Genomic DNA, 16,152 nt, shown 5'->3' with positions numbered 1-16,152 from the left:
GAGCTGAACGAGGCAGAGGACGACATCCACGTCTGGGGCGTGTAAGATGAAGGAGGAGCCGAAGCCATCTCCACAAGTCGCAGGTGGCTCATCCAGGCACCCGCGGTAGATGTGAGGCTACAGAAAAGTGGGTGAGACAAAGAAAGCGCCCGACACTGAAAAGTCGAAGAGCTGGTGTTTCTCATTTGCGTAGATCCTGGGCGAATCCTGGAGCCTCGCGGCCGCGCGGTGTCAACGAGCGATGACACAGGGAGGGACCCCCTTCGCCCCGTTTCCAGGAGCAACTGCCAAGGGAAGGGGCGCGGCCTGCGGCCGGCTGCGGGGTAGGGCGCTCCATCCCACCGGCTCGCACCGCCTCTTGTTTTGGAGGCCCGCGTGGTCCCCCGTCATTGGTCGCCTTGGAGCCCGAGGCCCCGGGGAGGCGGAGCGGTCTCCGCAGCTGTAGTTCCCGGGTTCCCCTGCCGCCGGCCCCGCCTTCCGGCCTGAGGCGCCCTCCCGGCCGCGTGGGACCACAACTCCCACAAGGCCTCGCGGTCGGAGGGGGCGTGGCCGGGCGCAGGGGAGGCCGGGGGCGGGGCCGCCTGGGGGATGAAGTCGGGGCCACTCGGCTCGCCAGCCTCGTTCACAGTTGCTGGGCGCCAGGCAGAGCGTCCCCAGCCTCCGGACGGGCGTGCAGACTTCTGACCCTGGAGTCTCTTGGCCGCCGGGAGTCGTCCGCTTGGGTCGTCGCCCGGGCCGCCCGCCGTTCTCCGGCCCCGAGGGGCCCGGCCGGCAGCTGCGAGGGGAGAGGTCAGCATGAGCCGGGGGGTCCGGCGGGCCGGCGCAGGGCAGGGGGCGGCGGCCGCGGTGCAGCTGCTGGTCACCCTGAGCTTCCTCCCGAGCGTCGTCGAGGCCCAGGTGAGCCCGAGTGATGCCGGCGCGGGGACCCCCGGCCAAAAGCCGGCGGCGGCAGCGGCGGCGACCGGGCCGCGGCTGAGGCGCGGGAGGGCCGCGGCCGGAGCCCGGCGTGGTTTCTGGCGAGCGGAAAAGATGGGGGTGGGGTGCGGGGAGGGGGGTTGAAACCGTGATCATTGAGCCCAGGAAACGCCTGCGAGCCGCTCGCGGCGTGCGGGGATGGCGACACTCCTGGGGTCATGGCAGGAGAAAGAGGAAGATGGTGACGGTCCCCGGAGGTGTTTTCGTTTCTATCTTTCTGATGTTTAAGCGGCTGAGAGTGTGGCGGGAGATGGGACGGGAATGAAAACCTCCGCGGCTGTTAAGGGAAGAGAGCACGCAGAGAAATGGGGAATCCCTCCCCGCGGCGAGCTCAGGGGGGCGGCGGGCAGATGGAGAGGAGGTGACAGACCCCGCGGCCCTGCAACAGCCGTGTGGATCGCGAGGGGGACGAGACTTAACTTCCTCGACTTTCGGACTAGAGAGCCCCTCGCATCTTCCCTCGCTCAGGACCGCCGTATTTTTACCCAGCTTGTACTCTGTCTCCTAAGTGGCATCGCCAGGTGAGCCCAAGTACGAGACTGGGGGTCTGTGTCTGACCTTGTGGCTCCATCAGCAGTGAGGTGCTGGCTGGTAAATTAGGGTTTGGGGGTCGTCTTTGTGAGGCGTATCTTACGGAAGGGTTCTCAGTATGCTGGAAATCAGAGGGTTAGCTTCCCAGAGCCTTTTGCCTTAAGAAAGGTGTTTGCTTCTTTTTCATACAGGAGAATTTGAATAGACTACTGCCAGGTGCTCTCTTGCCTGCACCTGCTCCAAAGTGGCAAAACTACTAAAAGCAAAAAAACACAAAAAGTTGTCTCAGGTGGCCCGATAATGAGGGGAGACGTCGATTGAAGCAATTAATGCTGATTGTTAAGTAAAATTGAAGATAACTGAGGGTAACCGTGTAAACATGTTTTTCTCACTTTTTATTCAGACACTGTTTTTCATAGCGTTATGGTGTTCTGAATCCCGGAATGCCCGAATATTCAGTTTCTGTTCCTGTTTGAAGTTTTTTTTAAAGATTTTTTTTTTTTTTTGGATGTGGACCATTTTTTAAGTCTTTATTGAATTTCTTACAATGGTGCTTCTGTTTTATGTTTTGGTTTTTTGGCTGCGAGGCATGTGGGATCTTAGCTCCCCGACCAGGGATTGAACCCGCACCCCCTGCACTGGAAGGTGAGGTCTTAACTACTGGACCGCCAGGGAAGTCCCTGAATATTTTTTAAATGAATGATTTGATAAAAATAAAAGGGGCAGACTTTTAGTTTGGGTGGGGAGGGGGAGATATTAAAAGTGCAGATTCTCTGGGTCCGTTACCAGATGTTCTGACTTAAGGGATCTGGATGTGAACCAGGAATCAGCATTTTAAACCAGCCTTGCAAGTAACTAATGCAGTTACCCTTGTAACTATCTTTTAACCCCATTTGGAAACACTGAAATAGATAGTGGCAATCTGGGCATATCTACCAGACTTAGGAAAAGTATATTTTCCGAATTGTCTTTGGCAAAATTATTTTCTAGTTATTAGTGGGCCGTTTCTTTTTGAGTAGAATTTACATTTAGCTATTTTTTAAATTTTTGATTTTTCTCATTTTCTCTTTATATAGCATATATTAATTGTATACTTTATCACCAATGTAGAAGCTTCGTTTTAGGTTCCTATCACTAATTATGTGTATTAATGCTTTATAATTCCATGTGTACTTTAAATTTTATTATATCCAAGTGAATATATGTAATTTAAATTTCATTATGTCCAAATGAATATATATAGTTCAATAGTTAAAGATTTGTGCATATTCAAGGTAGCATTGTACCAAGCAGTCCTCAAAAATGAATATATATGGTTTTTGTTTCCAGTGGTACTTTCTAATGTAGTGTTGGATCATATTTTAGATAGTACTTTAATCTGTAACATGTTTAAAAATACATTATCTCATTTTATTTGACGTATCTGTGGGCTGATTGAGGTAGCTGACGTTCAGAGAGCTTACATGATAAATATCACACTTGTTAAGTAAGTGAAAAAGATTAGACTGGAGCCCCAGTAGGCTTCTTTCTGGTTTATACAGTGCATCTCAGTGAGCTTGCTTCTTTGCGGTATAGAAATAGAGCAGGGGGAGACCCAGGAAAATAAAAAGATGGAACCAAGCCAGTTCTTTCTCTTCTCTTTCATACACTAAATTGGAAGAAAACGGTGAAGAATAAAGGGAAGAATTAGATTTTTTTGAAAAGTACTTCTATTCACAAGAAGTTAAGGAGATGAATATATTGAATGTTATCTCCTTACATTAAAAGCATAAAATTATTTTTAAGCACATGAAATGATAGGCATTTGTACATCACATACTCCATGTTTTATAAATGAAATGTAAATGTGCTCTGTAGTATGGCAAAACATAGGAACTAAAAACATAGTGCATACAAGTGATATAACAAGTTAATCTTCCTGTAAAGAAATAACTTCAGTCAGATATATTTTTAAATTTTTTAAAATGCATTTCTGAGGTGGCAGGAAATCAAGGAATACATAAAGCCGCCCCGCCCCCCAAGATGGAAAGCCAGAACCTTGAGACTCAAACAGTGCTGCTTCAGTCCCATTACCTTGAGGACCTCCCCCAAACTCTGAACACCTTGAGCTTCTGCTTTAACAACTACATGGAGTGGAGTGAACAAATAAAGCCTGTGTCTGCCCAAAGAGAGGGAAATAAAAGGAGGCCCCACCATAAAGCTTGGGCTCCACAGAGCTACATCTTCAATAACAAGGGTAAATGAGAAGTGAAACCCACCACAAGTAAGGGGAAAGTGAAGAAACTTGCTAGGGGAAGGGGGAAAAAAAACTGCCTTGAAAATTTGTAACCATGAGCCAGCCCTTCTACAGGGCAAATTCATGCCACCTGTGCTGGGAAAAGCTTTAAGTGGGAAATTTAATTTGTAGCAGCCTCAGGTTGGTACGCTCCCAGTTTACTGGTAAAAGCAAATATCCATTCCCTCTGGATGGATTTATTTTCAACCCAGGCCCTAAAGAATTCTTGAAGATAAAGTGTCAGGAAGAATAAGCTAATAGTCAAAAATCACAAAACACACAAAGGCACCATGAATGAGATATTAGAAATATAGATTATAGAAATAGACCTGTAATGACCTTAGATTTTGAAAATATCAGACATAATTTAAAATCACTGTGTTTAATGTGTTTAAATAAAAAGACTTGAAAGTATGAAAAGGAACAAGAAATTTTAAAGAATTACCCAAAAGATTAAAACATAATGAAGTAGAAGTTCTAGAAATGAAATTAAGAAATCAATGGATGGATTAAATAGCTGATTATACCCAGCAGAAAACAATGATTATTGCATCAGACAACCATTTTATGTCCTTTTCTTTCTACTTTACTCTCCAACACCTCCTTTTCCACCCTCACTTTTAGCTTCATACTTCACTAAAAAACTTGGAGTAATCAGAAGAATCCACATCTGTCCACCTACTAGTCTCTGACACACATATTTTGACTTCCTGTAGATTACCATGGATGAACCCTTTGTGCTCTTATCAAAGGTCAATCCCTCTACTTTTATTTTAGTCCCATTCCTTCTTTCCAATTCAAGGACATGGCTCGAGCAAATCTTCCCTTTCTCTCCTGGATCATTGATTTTTCCTTCTCTAATGGACAGTTACTGTCATCGTAAAACATGCTGTTAATTCTACTATTTTAAATTTCTCTCTTGACCCACCCATCTCTTCTGGCTCTGCTCAATTTTTCTATAGAAAAATTCCCCTCTATAGAAAAACTCCTCAAAAGAGTTATCTTTATCTTTCCTATTCCGATCATTCAGCCCATTCCAGCCTGACTTTTGGCTCTACCACTTCTCCAAAACTGCTCTTGTCAAGGTCACTAATGTCTTCTTTGCTACTAAAGCCAGTAGTTTTGGGAAAGCTAAGATTTAAAAACTATCAGCAGATTTTTTTCACAGCTCACCACTCACTGTCCTTGAAATACGTTTTTTGGTTTTTTATTTTTCTTTTTTTGGTTTCCAGGAGAGTATACTTTTCTGATTTCTTTCCTGTCTTTCTGCAGGCCAGTCTTTCTTAGAATCCTTTGCTTGTCCCTCCTCTGTCCCTGACCGCTAATCGGTTGAACCTCAGGGTTCAAATCTTGTACTCTTTCGTCTGTCCACCTTTGTCATCTCATTTAATCTCTTGGTTTTAAATACCATCTATATAACTGACTCTCAGAATCTCCAGACTAGGATTCTCGGCTCTAGATCCATACATCCAAGTACCTTTTCAGCCTCTCCACTTGGATAATTAATAGGTATCACAAACTTGATGTATCAGGAACCAAATTCCTGATTTCTTTTCCCTCTCAAATCTGTTCTTCCCACAGTCTGCTCCCCCTTAAACCTTTGCTGCAGCCAAGCTGACGTCCCTGCTGTTCCTCAAACACGGGAAATGTGTTCTTGCATTGAGACTCTTGGACTAGCAGTTTCCTCTGCCTAGCTAGCACTCTTCTCATGTATTCATGTGGTTCACTCACTCACTTTCTTAGGTTTCTGCTACAGTGTCACCTTGTCTGCCATGTCCACTTACCTAAATTGTCGCCTTCCCTGACCGTACAATACAAAAGAGAAACCCTTCATCCTCGCCTTGTACTCCGTGTTCCTTTTAGCCTCTGCTTGAAACTCTTCCAGTGGCTTCCTGCTTCACTCAGTGTGGTGTGATACAGAAACATGCTTGCTCTTTGTCCCCTATTCCTGGCACGAAGCTCCTAAAAGCCTTGGAATTTCCTGAGAAATAGGGGTGCCCCTTTCAGTTGTAGCTGAGTTTATGCTAATGAGGTGACTTAGGTGGGAACCCCTAGAGAGCTTCAGGATGAGCCTGGTGCAGAAAGGCCAAGTGCTTAGAGGATTGGAACTTTCGGCCCTACCCACTGACCTCCAGGTTCCGGTGAGGGGTGCTGTAGATTGAGCTCTGTAAAAACTCTTAGAACAGTGAGATTCGATGAGCTCCCAGGTTGATGAACGCATAGGCTTGCTGGGAGGGTAGCGCAGAGGCACGGAACTTCTGCACGTTGCCCCCTCCACCCATACCCCAATCAGTATCTCTTCCGTTTGGCTGTTCTCTCTTGCCCTGTGCATCTCTTCCGTTTGGCTGTTTCTGAGTTGTACCCTTTGCGGTAAACCAGTAAAAGTAAGTAAAGTCTTTTCCTGAGTTCTCTAGGCCATTCTAGCAAATTATCAAACCTGAGAAGGAAGTTGTGGGAACCCCTCTCTATAACCAGTCAGCCAGTACAGGTGGCTTGGGGCTGGTATCTTAAGTTGGGGCAGTCCTGTGTGTCTACACCCTTACTCTTTGGGGTCTGCTCTAATTCCGTGTGGTATCAGAATTGAATTGGGCACGCAGTTAATGTTGGAGAGGTGGAGAATTGGTTGGTGTGAGAAAACACCAGACTCAGAAAAGCCAAAATCTTAATAAAGGTCCTCTAATTCTCCTTTTACCTACTACATAGTCTTCCTTATTGTTTCTCTGAGCCGTTGGGCAAGCTTACTGCCTCAGGGCCTTTGTATTTAGTATTCCCAATGCCTGGAATGCTTCTTCCTCTCCTGCCCCCCCTCACCCCCCCAAAAAAAGTATGGTTTGCTCCTTCCCCTCTTTAAGTTTTGCTGAAATTTCAGTTGGACCTTCTATAATTATCCCTCTTTAAAAATTTAGCAGCCCCGATTCTGTAACACCTGTCTCAATTCTCTGGTTTTCCTCCGTATCACTTCATTACTATCTGACAGACTCTATACTTTGGTCATTCCTTTTTTTTTCTCTTCTATGAGAATTCTCTTTCTTCTAATATTACATTCCCAGTAATTAGAACAGTGCAGGGCTTATGTTAGGCTCTCAATAAATATGTTGGATAAATGAATAAATGAATGGAAGAGAAGTGCAAATAAGTTTTTCATAATGAAGCCCAGAAAGATAACAGGATGGTAAATGTTTAAGAGAGCTTAAGAGACGTGAATAATAGAGTAAGAAGGTCTCATATGATGACTGGAGTTCCAGAAGGTTAAAATAGAATAGGGAAAAAGCAGTATTTTTACTGCATGTCAATATAAAAAAGACAACCCAATAGAAAAATGGACAAAAGATACAAACAGACATTTTACACAAGAAATACAAATGTTTTATAAAACATTAGAACTTTGTACCTCATTAGTGCAAAAAAAAAATCAGAGACCCTTTCATGCTTACTAGATTGGCAAAAATGAAAGCACAGATTAATATAAAATATTGGTGAGGGTATGATTCAACAGTAACTCCCATCTGCTGTTGGTAGGGTTGTAAACTGGTACAACTGTTTTGGAAATAAGCCTGTCATTCCCTAGTAAAACTGAACATGTACTTCTAGTAATTCTACTCCTAAGCATATAACCTGGAGGAAGTCTTACACACATACATATATCAGGAGATATGTACAAAAATGTTTGTATACATTGTTCTTTAGCTGATTCTGGAAATAACCTAAATATGGATTGTATTAGTTTCCTATTGCTGCTGTAACAAATCTACAAACTCGGTGGCTTAAGATAACACAAAGTTATTATCTTATGGTTCTATGGCCAGAAGTCTGAAAATTGGTCTTAAAGGTGTGTTAAAGGTGTGAACAAGGCTGCATTCTTTCTCCCTTTCTCTAGGGGAGAACTGTTCCTTGCCTTTTCCAAGCTTCTAGAAGCTGCTGTGTTCCTTGGCTTGTGGCCTCTTCCTCCATCTTCAAAGCCAGCAGTGTAGAATCTTCCAGTCTTCCTCTGACTCTGACATTCCTGTCTCCCTCTTATAAAGAACTTTGTATTGGTTCCACCTGAATAATCCAGTGTAATTGCACCATCTTAAATTCCTTGACTTAATCACATCTGCTGAGTCCCTTTTAACATAGTCACAGGTTTCAGAAATTAGAGCATGGACATCTTTGGGGGGCCATCTCTGCTTACTGTATATAATAGATCAACAATAGAACAAATAAATTGTGATATTTTCAGATAATGTAACATTTACAGCAGTGAAAATAAATGAGCTACTATAAAATTCATCATTTTGGATAAATGCCAAAGTAAAATGTTAGCAAAAGAAGCACATCACGGAAGAATTCACACATTAGATTACGTTCATGTTAAAATTCAAAAACAGGAAAGGATAACCTAAGTACATTGTTTAGGGATACTTCATATGTGATGAAATTATAAAGAAAAGAAATAAACAAAAGTAAAATTTTTACCTCTAAGAGGAGGGAGATGGATATAATTAAAAAGGGACTTCAAAGATACTGGTGGTATTCAATTTCTATTTATTTATAAATTTTATTTAGATATGATTGACATATAATATTGTATCAATGTTAGATGTACAACATAATGATTTGGTATCTCTAAATATTGTGAAATGATCACCAGAATAAGTCTAGTTAACATCCATCACCATACATTATTAGAAATTTTTTTCTTGTGATGAAAACTTTTAAGATTTACTTTCTTAGGAAGTTTCAAATATATAATACAGTCTTATTAACTGTAGTCACCATGCTGTACATTACATCCCCATGACTTTATAGCTGAAAGCTTATACTTTTTAACCCCCTTCCCACATTTCACTGAACCTCCTATCCCAGCACCTCTGACAGCACTAATCTGTTCTCTGTATGCATGCGCTTAGATTTCTTTTTGTTTTTTGTTGTTGTGTTTTGTTTAGACTCCACATGTAAGTGAGACTGTATGGTATTTATCTTTCTCTCTCTCACTTAGTTCAGTATGCATTATGTCCTCAAGTTCCATCCATGTTGCAAATGGCCAGATTTTATTCTTTTTCATGACTGGATATATTGTATATATATATACCACATTTTTTTATTCATCCATCAATGAATACTTGGGTCGCTTCAGTACTTGGTTATTGTAAATAATGCTGCAGTGAACGTGGAGCTACATATATCTTTTCAGGTTAGTATATTTGTTTTCTTCAGTTAAATACCAAGAAGTGAAATTGCTGGATCATGTGGTAGTTCTATTTTTAATTTTTTTCTGGGCCCTCCATACTGTTCTCCACAGTGGCTGCACCAATTTACATTCCCACCAACAGTGCCCAAGGGTTTTCTTTTCTCCACATCCTCGCCAACACTTGTTACTTCTTGTCTTTTTTAATAATAGCCATGCTGACAGGTGTGATGTGATATCTCATGGTGGTTTTGATTTTCATTTCCCTGATGATTGGTGATATTGAGCACCTTTTCGTGTACCTGTTGGCCATCCATATGTCTTCTTTGGAAAAAGGTCTGTTCAGATTCTCTGCTCATATTTTAATCAGATTATTTTTTGCTGTTGAGTTGTGTGAGTTCTTTATATATTTTGGATATTAACCCCTTACTGCATATGATTTGCAAATATTTTCTTCCATTCCATAGGTTGTCTTTTCATTTTGTTAGTGGTTTTGCTTTGCTGTGCAGAAGCTTTTTCGTTTGATGTAGTCCCACTAGTTTGTTTTTACTTTTGTTGCCTTTGCTTTTGGTGTCAAATCCAAAAAATCATCACTAAGACTGATGTCAAGGAGCTTAACACTTGTGTTTTCTTCTAGGAGTTTTATGGTGTCAGATCTTATGTTCAAGTCTTTGATCCACTTGAGTTAATTTTTGTGTATGCTGTAAGATAATGGCCCACTTTTCATTCTTGCGCATGTGGCTGTATGTCTGGTTTTCCCACCACTGTTTATTGAAGAGACTATCCTTTCCCCATTGTGTATTATTGGCTCCGTTGTCATAAATTAATTGACCATATATTTATGGGTTTCTTTCTGGGCTTTTATTCTGTTTTGTGTGTTTTTGTTTTTCTAGGTTTGTAATTTAGTTTGAAATTGGGGCATATGATGCCTCCAGCTTTGTTTTTTCTCAAGATTGCTTTGGCTGTTCTGGGTCTTTTATGACTCCACACAAATTTTTAGGACTGTTTGTTCTATTTCTGTGAAAAATGCTGCTGGAATTTTGATAGGGATTGTATTGAACCTTTATACTGCTTAGAGTACTATGGACATTTTAACAATATTCTTCTAATCCATGAGTATGGAATAGCCTTCCATTTATTGTGTCGTCTTTAATATTTTTCATCAATATATTATAGTTTCTAGGACTTTCACCTCTTGGTTAAATTTTTTTCCTAGGTGTTATTTTATTCTTTTTGTTGCAATGGTGAATGAATTGTTTCTTAATTTCTCTTTCTGATAGTTTGTTATTAGTGTATGGAAGCACTACACATGATTTTTGTGTATTGATTTTGTATCCTGGAACTTGTTTATTCTAACAGTGTTTAGTCTAAAATTCTTTAGGATTTTCTGTGTATTATATCATATCATCTGCAAATAGTGGAAGTTTTACTTCTTCCTCTCCAACTTGGGTGCCTTTTATTTCTTCTTCTTTTCTAATTTCTATTTTTAAAAATTTGGTTATATACAGTGTTTGTCTTAGTAGTAGCCTTTAAGAGTTGGAAATAAGTTCACGGTAATTTTGTATGCCTTCCTCCAACCCCTACACAATTAACATATTTAAAAATACTGTGGAGATTTAACCAAGATGGCGGAGTAGAAGGACGTGCTGTCACTCCCTCTTGCGAGAGCACCAGAATCACAACTGACTGCTGGACCATCATTGACAGGAAGACCCTGGACTTCACCAAGGAGGATACCCCACGTCCAAGGACAGAGGAGAAGCCACAGTGAGACGGTAGGAGGGGCGCAAGCAGAGTAAAATCAAACCCCGTAACTGCTGGGTGGGTGACTCACAGACTGGCGAACACTTATACCACAGAAGTCCACCCACTGGAGTAAAGGTTCTGAGCCCCACGTCAGGCTTCCCAACCTGGGGGTCAGGCAACGGGAGGAGGAATTCCTAGAGAATCAGACTTTGAAGCCTAGTGGGAATTGGATTGCAGGACTTTGACGGGACTGGGGGAAACAGAGACCCCACTCTTGGAGGGCACACACAAAGTAATGTGTGCATCAGGACCCAGGGGAAGGAGCAGTGAGCCAGGGGGAGACTGAACCAGACCTACCTGCTGGTGTTGGGGGGTCTCCTGCAGAGGCGAGTGGTGGCTCTGTTTCACCGTGGGGATAAGGACACTGGCAGCAGAGGTTCTGGGAAGTTCTCCTTGGCGTGAGCCCTCCCAGAGTCTGCCATTAACCCCACCAAAGAGCACGGGTAGGCTCCAGTGTTGGGTTGCCTCAGGCAAAACAGCCAACAGGGAGGGAACCCAGCCCCACCCATCAACAGTCAAGTGGATTAAGGTTTTACTGAGCTCTGACCGCCACAGCAACAGGGAGGGAACCCAGCCCCACCCATCAACAGTCAAGTGGATTAAGGCTTTACTGAGCTCTGACCACCACAGCAACAGTCAGCTCTACCCACCACCAGAGCCTCCCATCAAGCCTCTTAGATAGCCTCAACCACCAGAGGGCAGACAACAGAAGCAAGAAAAACTATAATCCTGCAGCCTGTGGACCAAAAACCACAGTTACAGAAAGATAGAGAAGATGAAAAGGCAGAGGGCTATGTACCAGATGAAGGAACAAGAAAAAAACCCAGAAAAACAACTAAATGAAGTGGAGATAGGCAACCTTCCAGAAAAAGAATTCAGAATAATGATAGTGAAGATGATCCAGGACCTTGGAATAAGAATGGAGGCAAAGATTGAGAAGATGCAAGAAATGATTAACAAAGACCTAGAAGAATTAAAGAACAAACAAACAGAGATGACCAATACAATAACTGAAATGAAAACTACACTAGAAGGAATCAATAGCAGAATAACTGAGGCAGAAGAACGGATAAGTGACCTGGAAGACAGAATGATGGAATTCACTGCTGCGGAACAGACTAAAGAAAAAAGAATGAAAAGAAATGAAGACAGCCTAAGAGACCTCTGGGACAACATTAAACGCAACAACATTCGCATTATAGGGGTCTCAGAAGGAGAAGAGAGAGAGAAAGGACCAGTGAAAATATTTGAAGAGATTATAGTCGAAAACTTCCCTAACATGGGAAAGGAAATAAAAATACTGTGGTTTACTAACTAAAAGTTAACAATTTAAGAAGAATTTGTAAGAATGAGCAGTCAGTGGGTAAAATATTTTTAAAGCCTAGAAAGATTTTTGGTGTGTATTTTGTTTCCTCTTTTCCCCCCTTTTATTATTTAGGGGCCTAGAATTTGAAGTTTTGTAAGCAGTAAGCTCAGAGCAATGGAATGAAATTTGGTGGAGTTAGTGACAGAATCTTAGTAAGTGGGATAGCAAAGCATAATAGAACTTCAGAGCCACAATTCTTGATAATGATTCCTTTTCTTTATCTCAAGATAATACAGCTCTAACTCTTTATGTTGTAAGGAGTTTGGCGACACATTTATACTCCTAGGGAAAAAGCGTGAGACAGAAACAACTGCGAAGTTTCCATTTTTTGATCGTTCTTTGCATATATTCCTCCTGTGGATCACATGAATAACCTTTAACAGGCTGAGTCCCATTTTTGTTTTTAAATTTTAATTTTAATTGCGGTAATTGTAGGTTCCATGCAGTTGTGAGAAATAATACGTAAAAATGTCATTTACCCTTTATCTAGTTTTTTCCAACGGTAACATTTTGTAAACATACAGTATAATATTATAAATAGGACATTGACATTGATACAGTCATGTGTATCTGTTTTACTTGTTTCATTTGTGTACCTATGGATTAGTTCTGTACTCTTTTTTCACATGTATAGGTTTGTGTGTCCACCACCAGTCAAGATACTGAAAAATTTCATCACTGCAAGGATCCTTTCTGTTGCCCTTTTATAACCACACCTACCTCCTTCCTACCCTACTCCCCCCATCAAGCTCCCATCCCCTACTCCAGTCCCTAAGCGCTGGCAACCAGTGAGCTGTTCTCCATTTCTAAACTTTTGTCACTTCAAAAATGTTGTATCAGGCTTCCCTGATGGCTCAGTGGTTAAGAATCTTCCTGCCAATGCAGGGGACATCGATTCGAGCCCTGGTCTGGGAAGATCCACATGCCACGGAGCAATTAAGCCCGTGCGCCACAACTACTGAGCCTGCACTCTAGAGCCCGCGAGCCACAACTACTGAGCCCGCGTGCCTAGAGCCCATGCTCCGCGACAAGAGAAGCCACCGCAATGAGAAGCCTGCGCACCGCAACGAAGAGTAGCCCCCACTCACCGCAACTAGAGGAAACCCGTGCGTGGCAACGAAGACACAACGCAGCCAAAAATAAAATAAATAAAATAAAATAAAGTTATTAAAAAAATGTTATATGAATGAAATCATATGGTATGTAACCTTTTGGGATTGGCGCTTTTTCGCTCAGCTTAATTCCATAAAGATTCATCCAAGTTGTGCATGTTAATGAGTCCCAGTTTTAAATTTAGCTGAAGAATGTTTTATGGAATTTTTAGACTCTGAACTCACTTTGTAAATATCAATTTCTCTTCTTCGATTAATGTATACTTTGAGTAGTGGATAAAAGTATAGATTTTAAAGTGCAATAGACTTGCGACTGAAGTCTCATGTCTACTTTGGAAAAATTATTTTAACCTTGCTAAGCCTTAATTTCCTTACATGTAAAATGAGGATAATGATACCATTTCTTGGGGTATTTAAAGAATAAATGAGTTAACATATGTAGTGGTCTTAGCATCATGCCTGTCACGTAAGTGTTCCATAAATGGCAGTCTAAAAGAAAGACAGAGTTACTACAGCAATATTATTACAGCCTGTGATTTCTAGGTTAATCTTGGAAGAAGTTGCCTTAGCATTCCAATGACTATTTGGATTTTATATATGTTTAGTCAAGGGAGAAAGCATTCAATAGCTTTCTTTTTGATTGCTGAACAAGAATGTTTAGTTCTTCAGAATGGGTATATCTAATCCTTGTATTGCTTTTTGTTTAATTGACCATTGTAAAAAAGTGACTGCTTTAAATGTTATATATCTTAATCAGCAAATACTAGCTAAGTTGAATGCATAATTTGTCTTTTTATGTAATAGTACAGATTTGTTAAGATTGAAACATCAGTAGTTTACATCTTTTCAATTATATACATGTTTCCCCCTAGGTCACCGGTGTCCTGGATGACTGCTTGTGTGATGTTGATAGCATCGATAACTTCAACACCTTCAAAATCTTCCCCAAAATAAAAAAGCTGCAAGAACGAGACTATTTCCGTTATTACAAGGTATGGTTATAATTTCAGATTCCATTGGTACTAAAGATTTTTACATAGCTCTCTACAGGTGCGACTCTTGCGACTCTTTTGGAAACCCATTTCTATTCTTTTTTTTTTTTAATTAATTAATTTATTTATTTTTGGCTGTGTTGGGTCTTCGTTTCTGTGCAAGGGCTTTCTCCAGTTGCGGCGAGCGGGGGCCACTCTTCATCGCGGTGCGCGGGCCTCTCACTGTCGCGGCCTCTCCTGTTGCACAGGCTCCAGACGCGCAGGCTCAGTAGTTGTGGCGCACGGGCCCAGTTGCTCCGCGGCACGTGGGATCTTCCCAGACCAGGGCTCGAACCCGTGTCCCCTGCATTGGCAGGCAGATTCCTAACCACTGCGCCACCAGGGAAGCCCCATTTCTATTCTTCTCAGCGCTCTGTGTGTACCCTTTATCATTGGAATGTATTAAGTATTGCAGTGAAAACCTATTAGTCTTTTTGAACCCTAAGAATCTGAACTCCCTTCCTGTGTTTGGGGAATTTCTCATTGTTCAATTTGGGTTTTGAGGCAGAGACCCCTTCCTCTACAGAAGTTGAAAATGCCCAGTACTTATTTTATCAGCCTCCCTTGTAACTTAGGTTCTGTCATCTAGACACACCTACCCAGGCTCTGAGTTGTGCTGATGGCGTTGTTGTGTGCTGTCGTTGTGAGTGGTACACGGTTCCACAGCAGCATTTGTTGGGTAGCTCACTGTGACAGGTGGCAAAGCAGCCTGAGGACAGAAGCAGAACACAATCCGTAGTAAGACTGCAGCATTGGTTCTGAAGTCTAACAATAGTCCACTCTAGACCATTTCAAAATAACCAACGGTAGTTTAAAGGCAGTAGCAATAACACAAATTCAAAAGAACAGTGGTTTAAAAGCTGCTGTTGTGTTCTTGCTCTCAGTATTTGGTTGGGTTTATAATTTCTTTGATTTTCATTTTTAGTTTATTTTAAAAAGTAAGCATGATTTCCTTTTTTATCCTGTTACTGTATGGTTATCTTAGTCCTTTAAATATTTTTTTATACATTTATTTAGGTATTTATTTTTGGCCGTGTTGGGTCTTCGTTGCTGTGCGCGGGCTTTCTCTAGTTGCTGCAAGCAGGGGCTACTCTTCGTTGCGGTGCACAGGCTTCTTATTGCAGTGGCTTCTCTCTTCAGAGCACGGGCTCTAGGCGCATGGGCTTCACTAGTTGCGGCACTCGGGCTCAGTAGTTGTGGCTCACGCGCTCTAGAGCACAGGCTCAGTAGTTGTGGTGCATGGGCTTAGTTGCTCCTCGGCATGTGGGATCTTCCCAGACCAGGGATCAAATCCACGTCCCCTGCATTGGCAGGTGGATTCTTAACCACTGCGCCACCAGGGAAGTCCCCAGTCCTTTAAATATTTTTGAAGGTTAAAAAATAAAACTTCCCAAATAGTGTAAGTTGTGCAGAAAGATAACAAAGTCAAGACCTAAAGATTTGGGAACCCATCCCCTTTTCCCATCAGCAACAAGAAAATACAAAAAAGTGAATGTTTCTCCTCTATACAAAATCCTTTAGGAATACAGTTTCCATAAACTTATTTCAAAAAGAAATCTATACCTAAGCAAACTATTGTCTAACATTCTAGACATTTTACATACAAACAACACAGGTTTGAATAGCTTCTTCAAATTCCCACTCCTATGTCTATAAGTCTGTCTGCATTTGTAACTGCTTTCTCTTGCTTCCTTTCTACTGCTAGGCTTAACCATTTGAAATTGTTGCTTTTAGAGGTCAGAATGGTTGAATGTTGCCAGTTTCATATGGTTCAGTCTAATACAGTGAAGGAAGTGTTCGTTCTATCAAAGACCATCCCTTCACAGAACGTCCAGATCACATGTCCACTCTATGTCATGGCCCTCACTCTTTCACTCCTCCCTTTTGGG

At 41.9% G+C, this 16,152-nt stretch overlaps 1 protein-coding gene across 4 annotated transcripts in view; it reads left to right on the top strand.

The window, feature by feature from the left end:
• Window positions 1-579: 579 nt before the first annotated feature.
• ERO1B (endoplasmic reticulum oxidoreductase 1 beta) overlaps window positions 580-16,152 on the top strand; it is a 65,516-nt gene continuing 49,943 nt past the window's right edge. For all 4 annotated transcript variants that reach the window (XM_059899559.1, XM_059899558.1, XM_059899556.1 and 1 more), the window contains exons 1-2: window positions 580-897; window positions 14,105-14,224. In XM_059899559.1, the coding sequence (XP_059755542.1) occupies window positions 796-897; window positions 14,105-14,224 (222 nt within the window). In that variant the 5' untranslated portion in view covers window positions 580-795. The remainder of the gene's footprint in view (window positions 898-14,104; window positions 14,225-16,152) is intronic.

Source organism: Balaenoptera ricei, chromosome 16 (genome assembly GCF_028023285.1).
Source record: "Balaenoptera ricei isolate mBalRic1 chromosome 16, mBalRic1.hap2, whole genome shotgun sequence".
Taxonomy (NCBI): domain Eukaryota; kingdom Metazoa; phylum Chordata; class Mammalia; order Artiodactyla; family Balaenopteridae; genus Balaenoptera; species Balaenoptera ricei.
The sequence above is the reverse complement of the archived record's forward strand: the minus strand, read 5'-3'. Positions and strand labels throughout refer to the sequence as shown.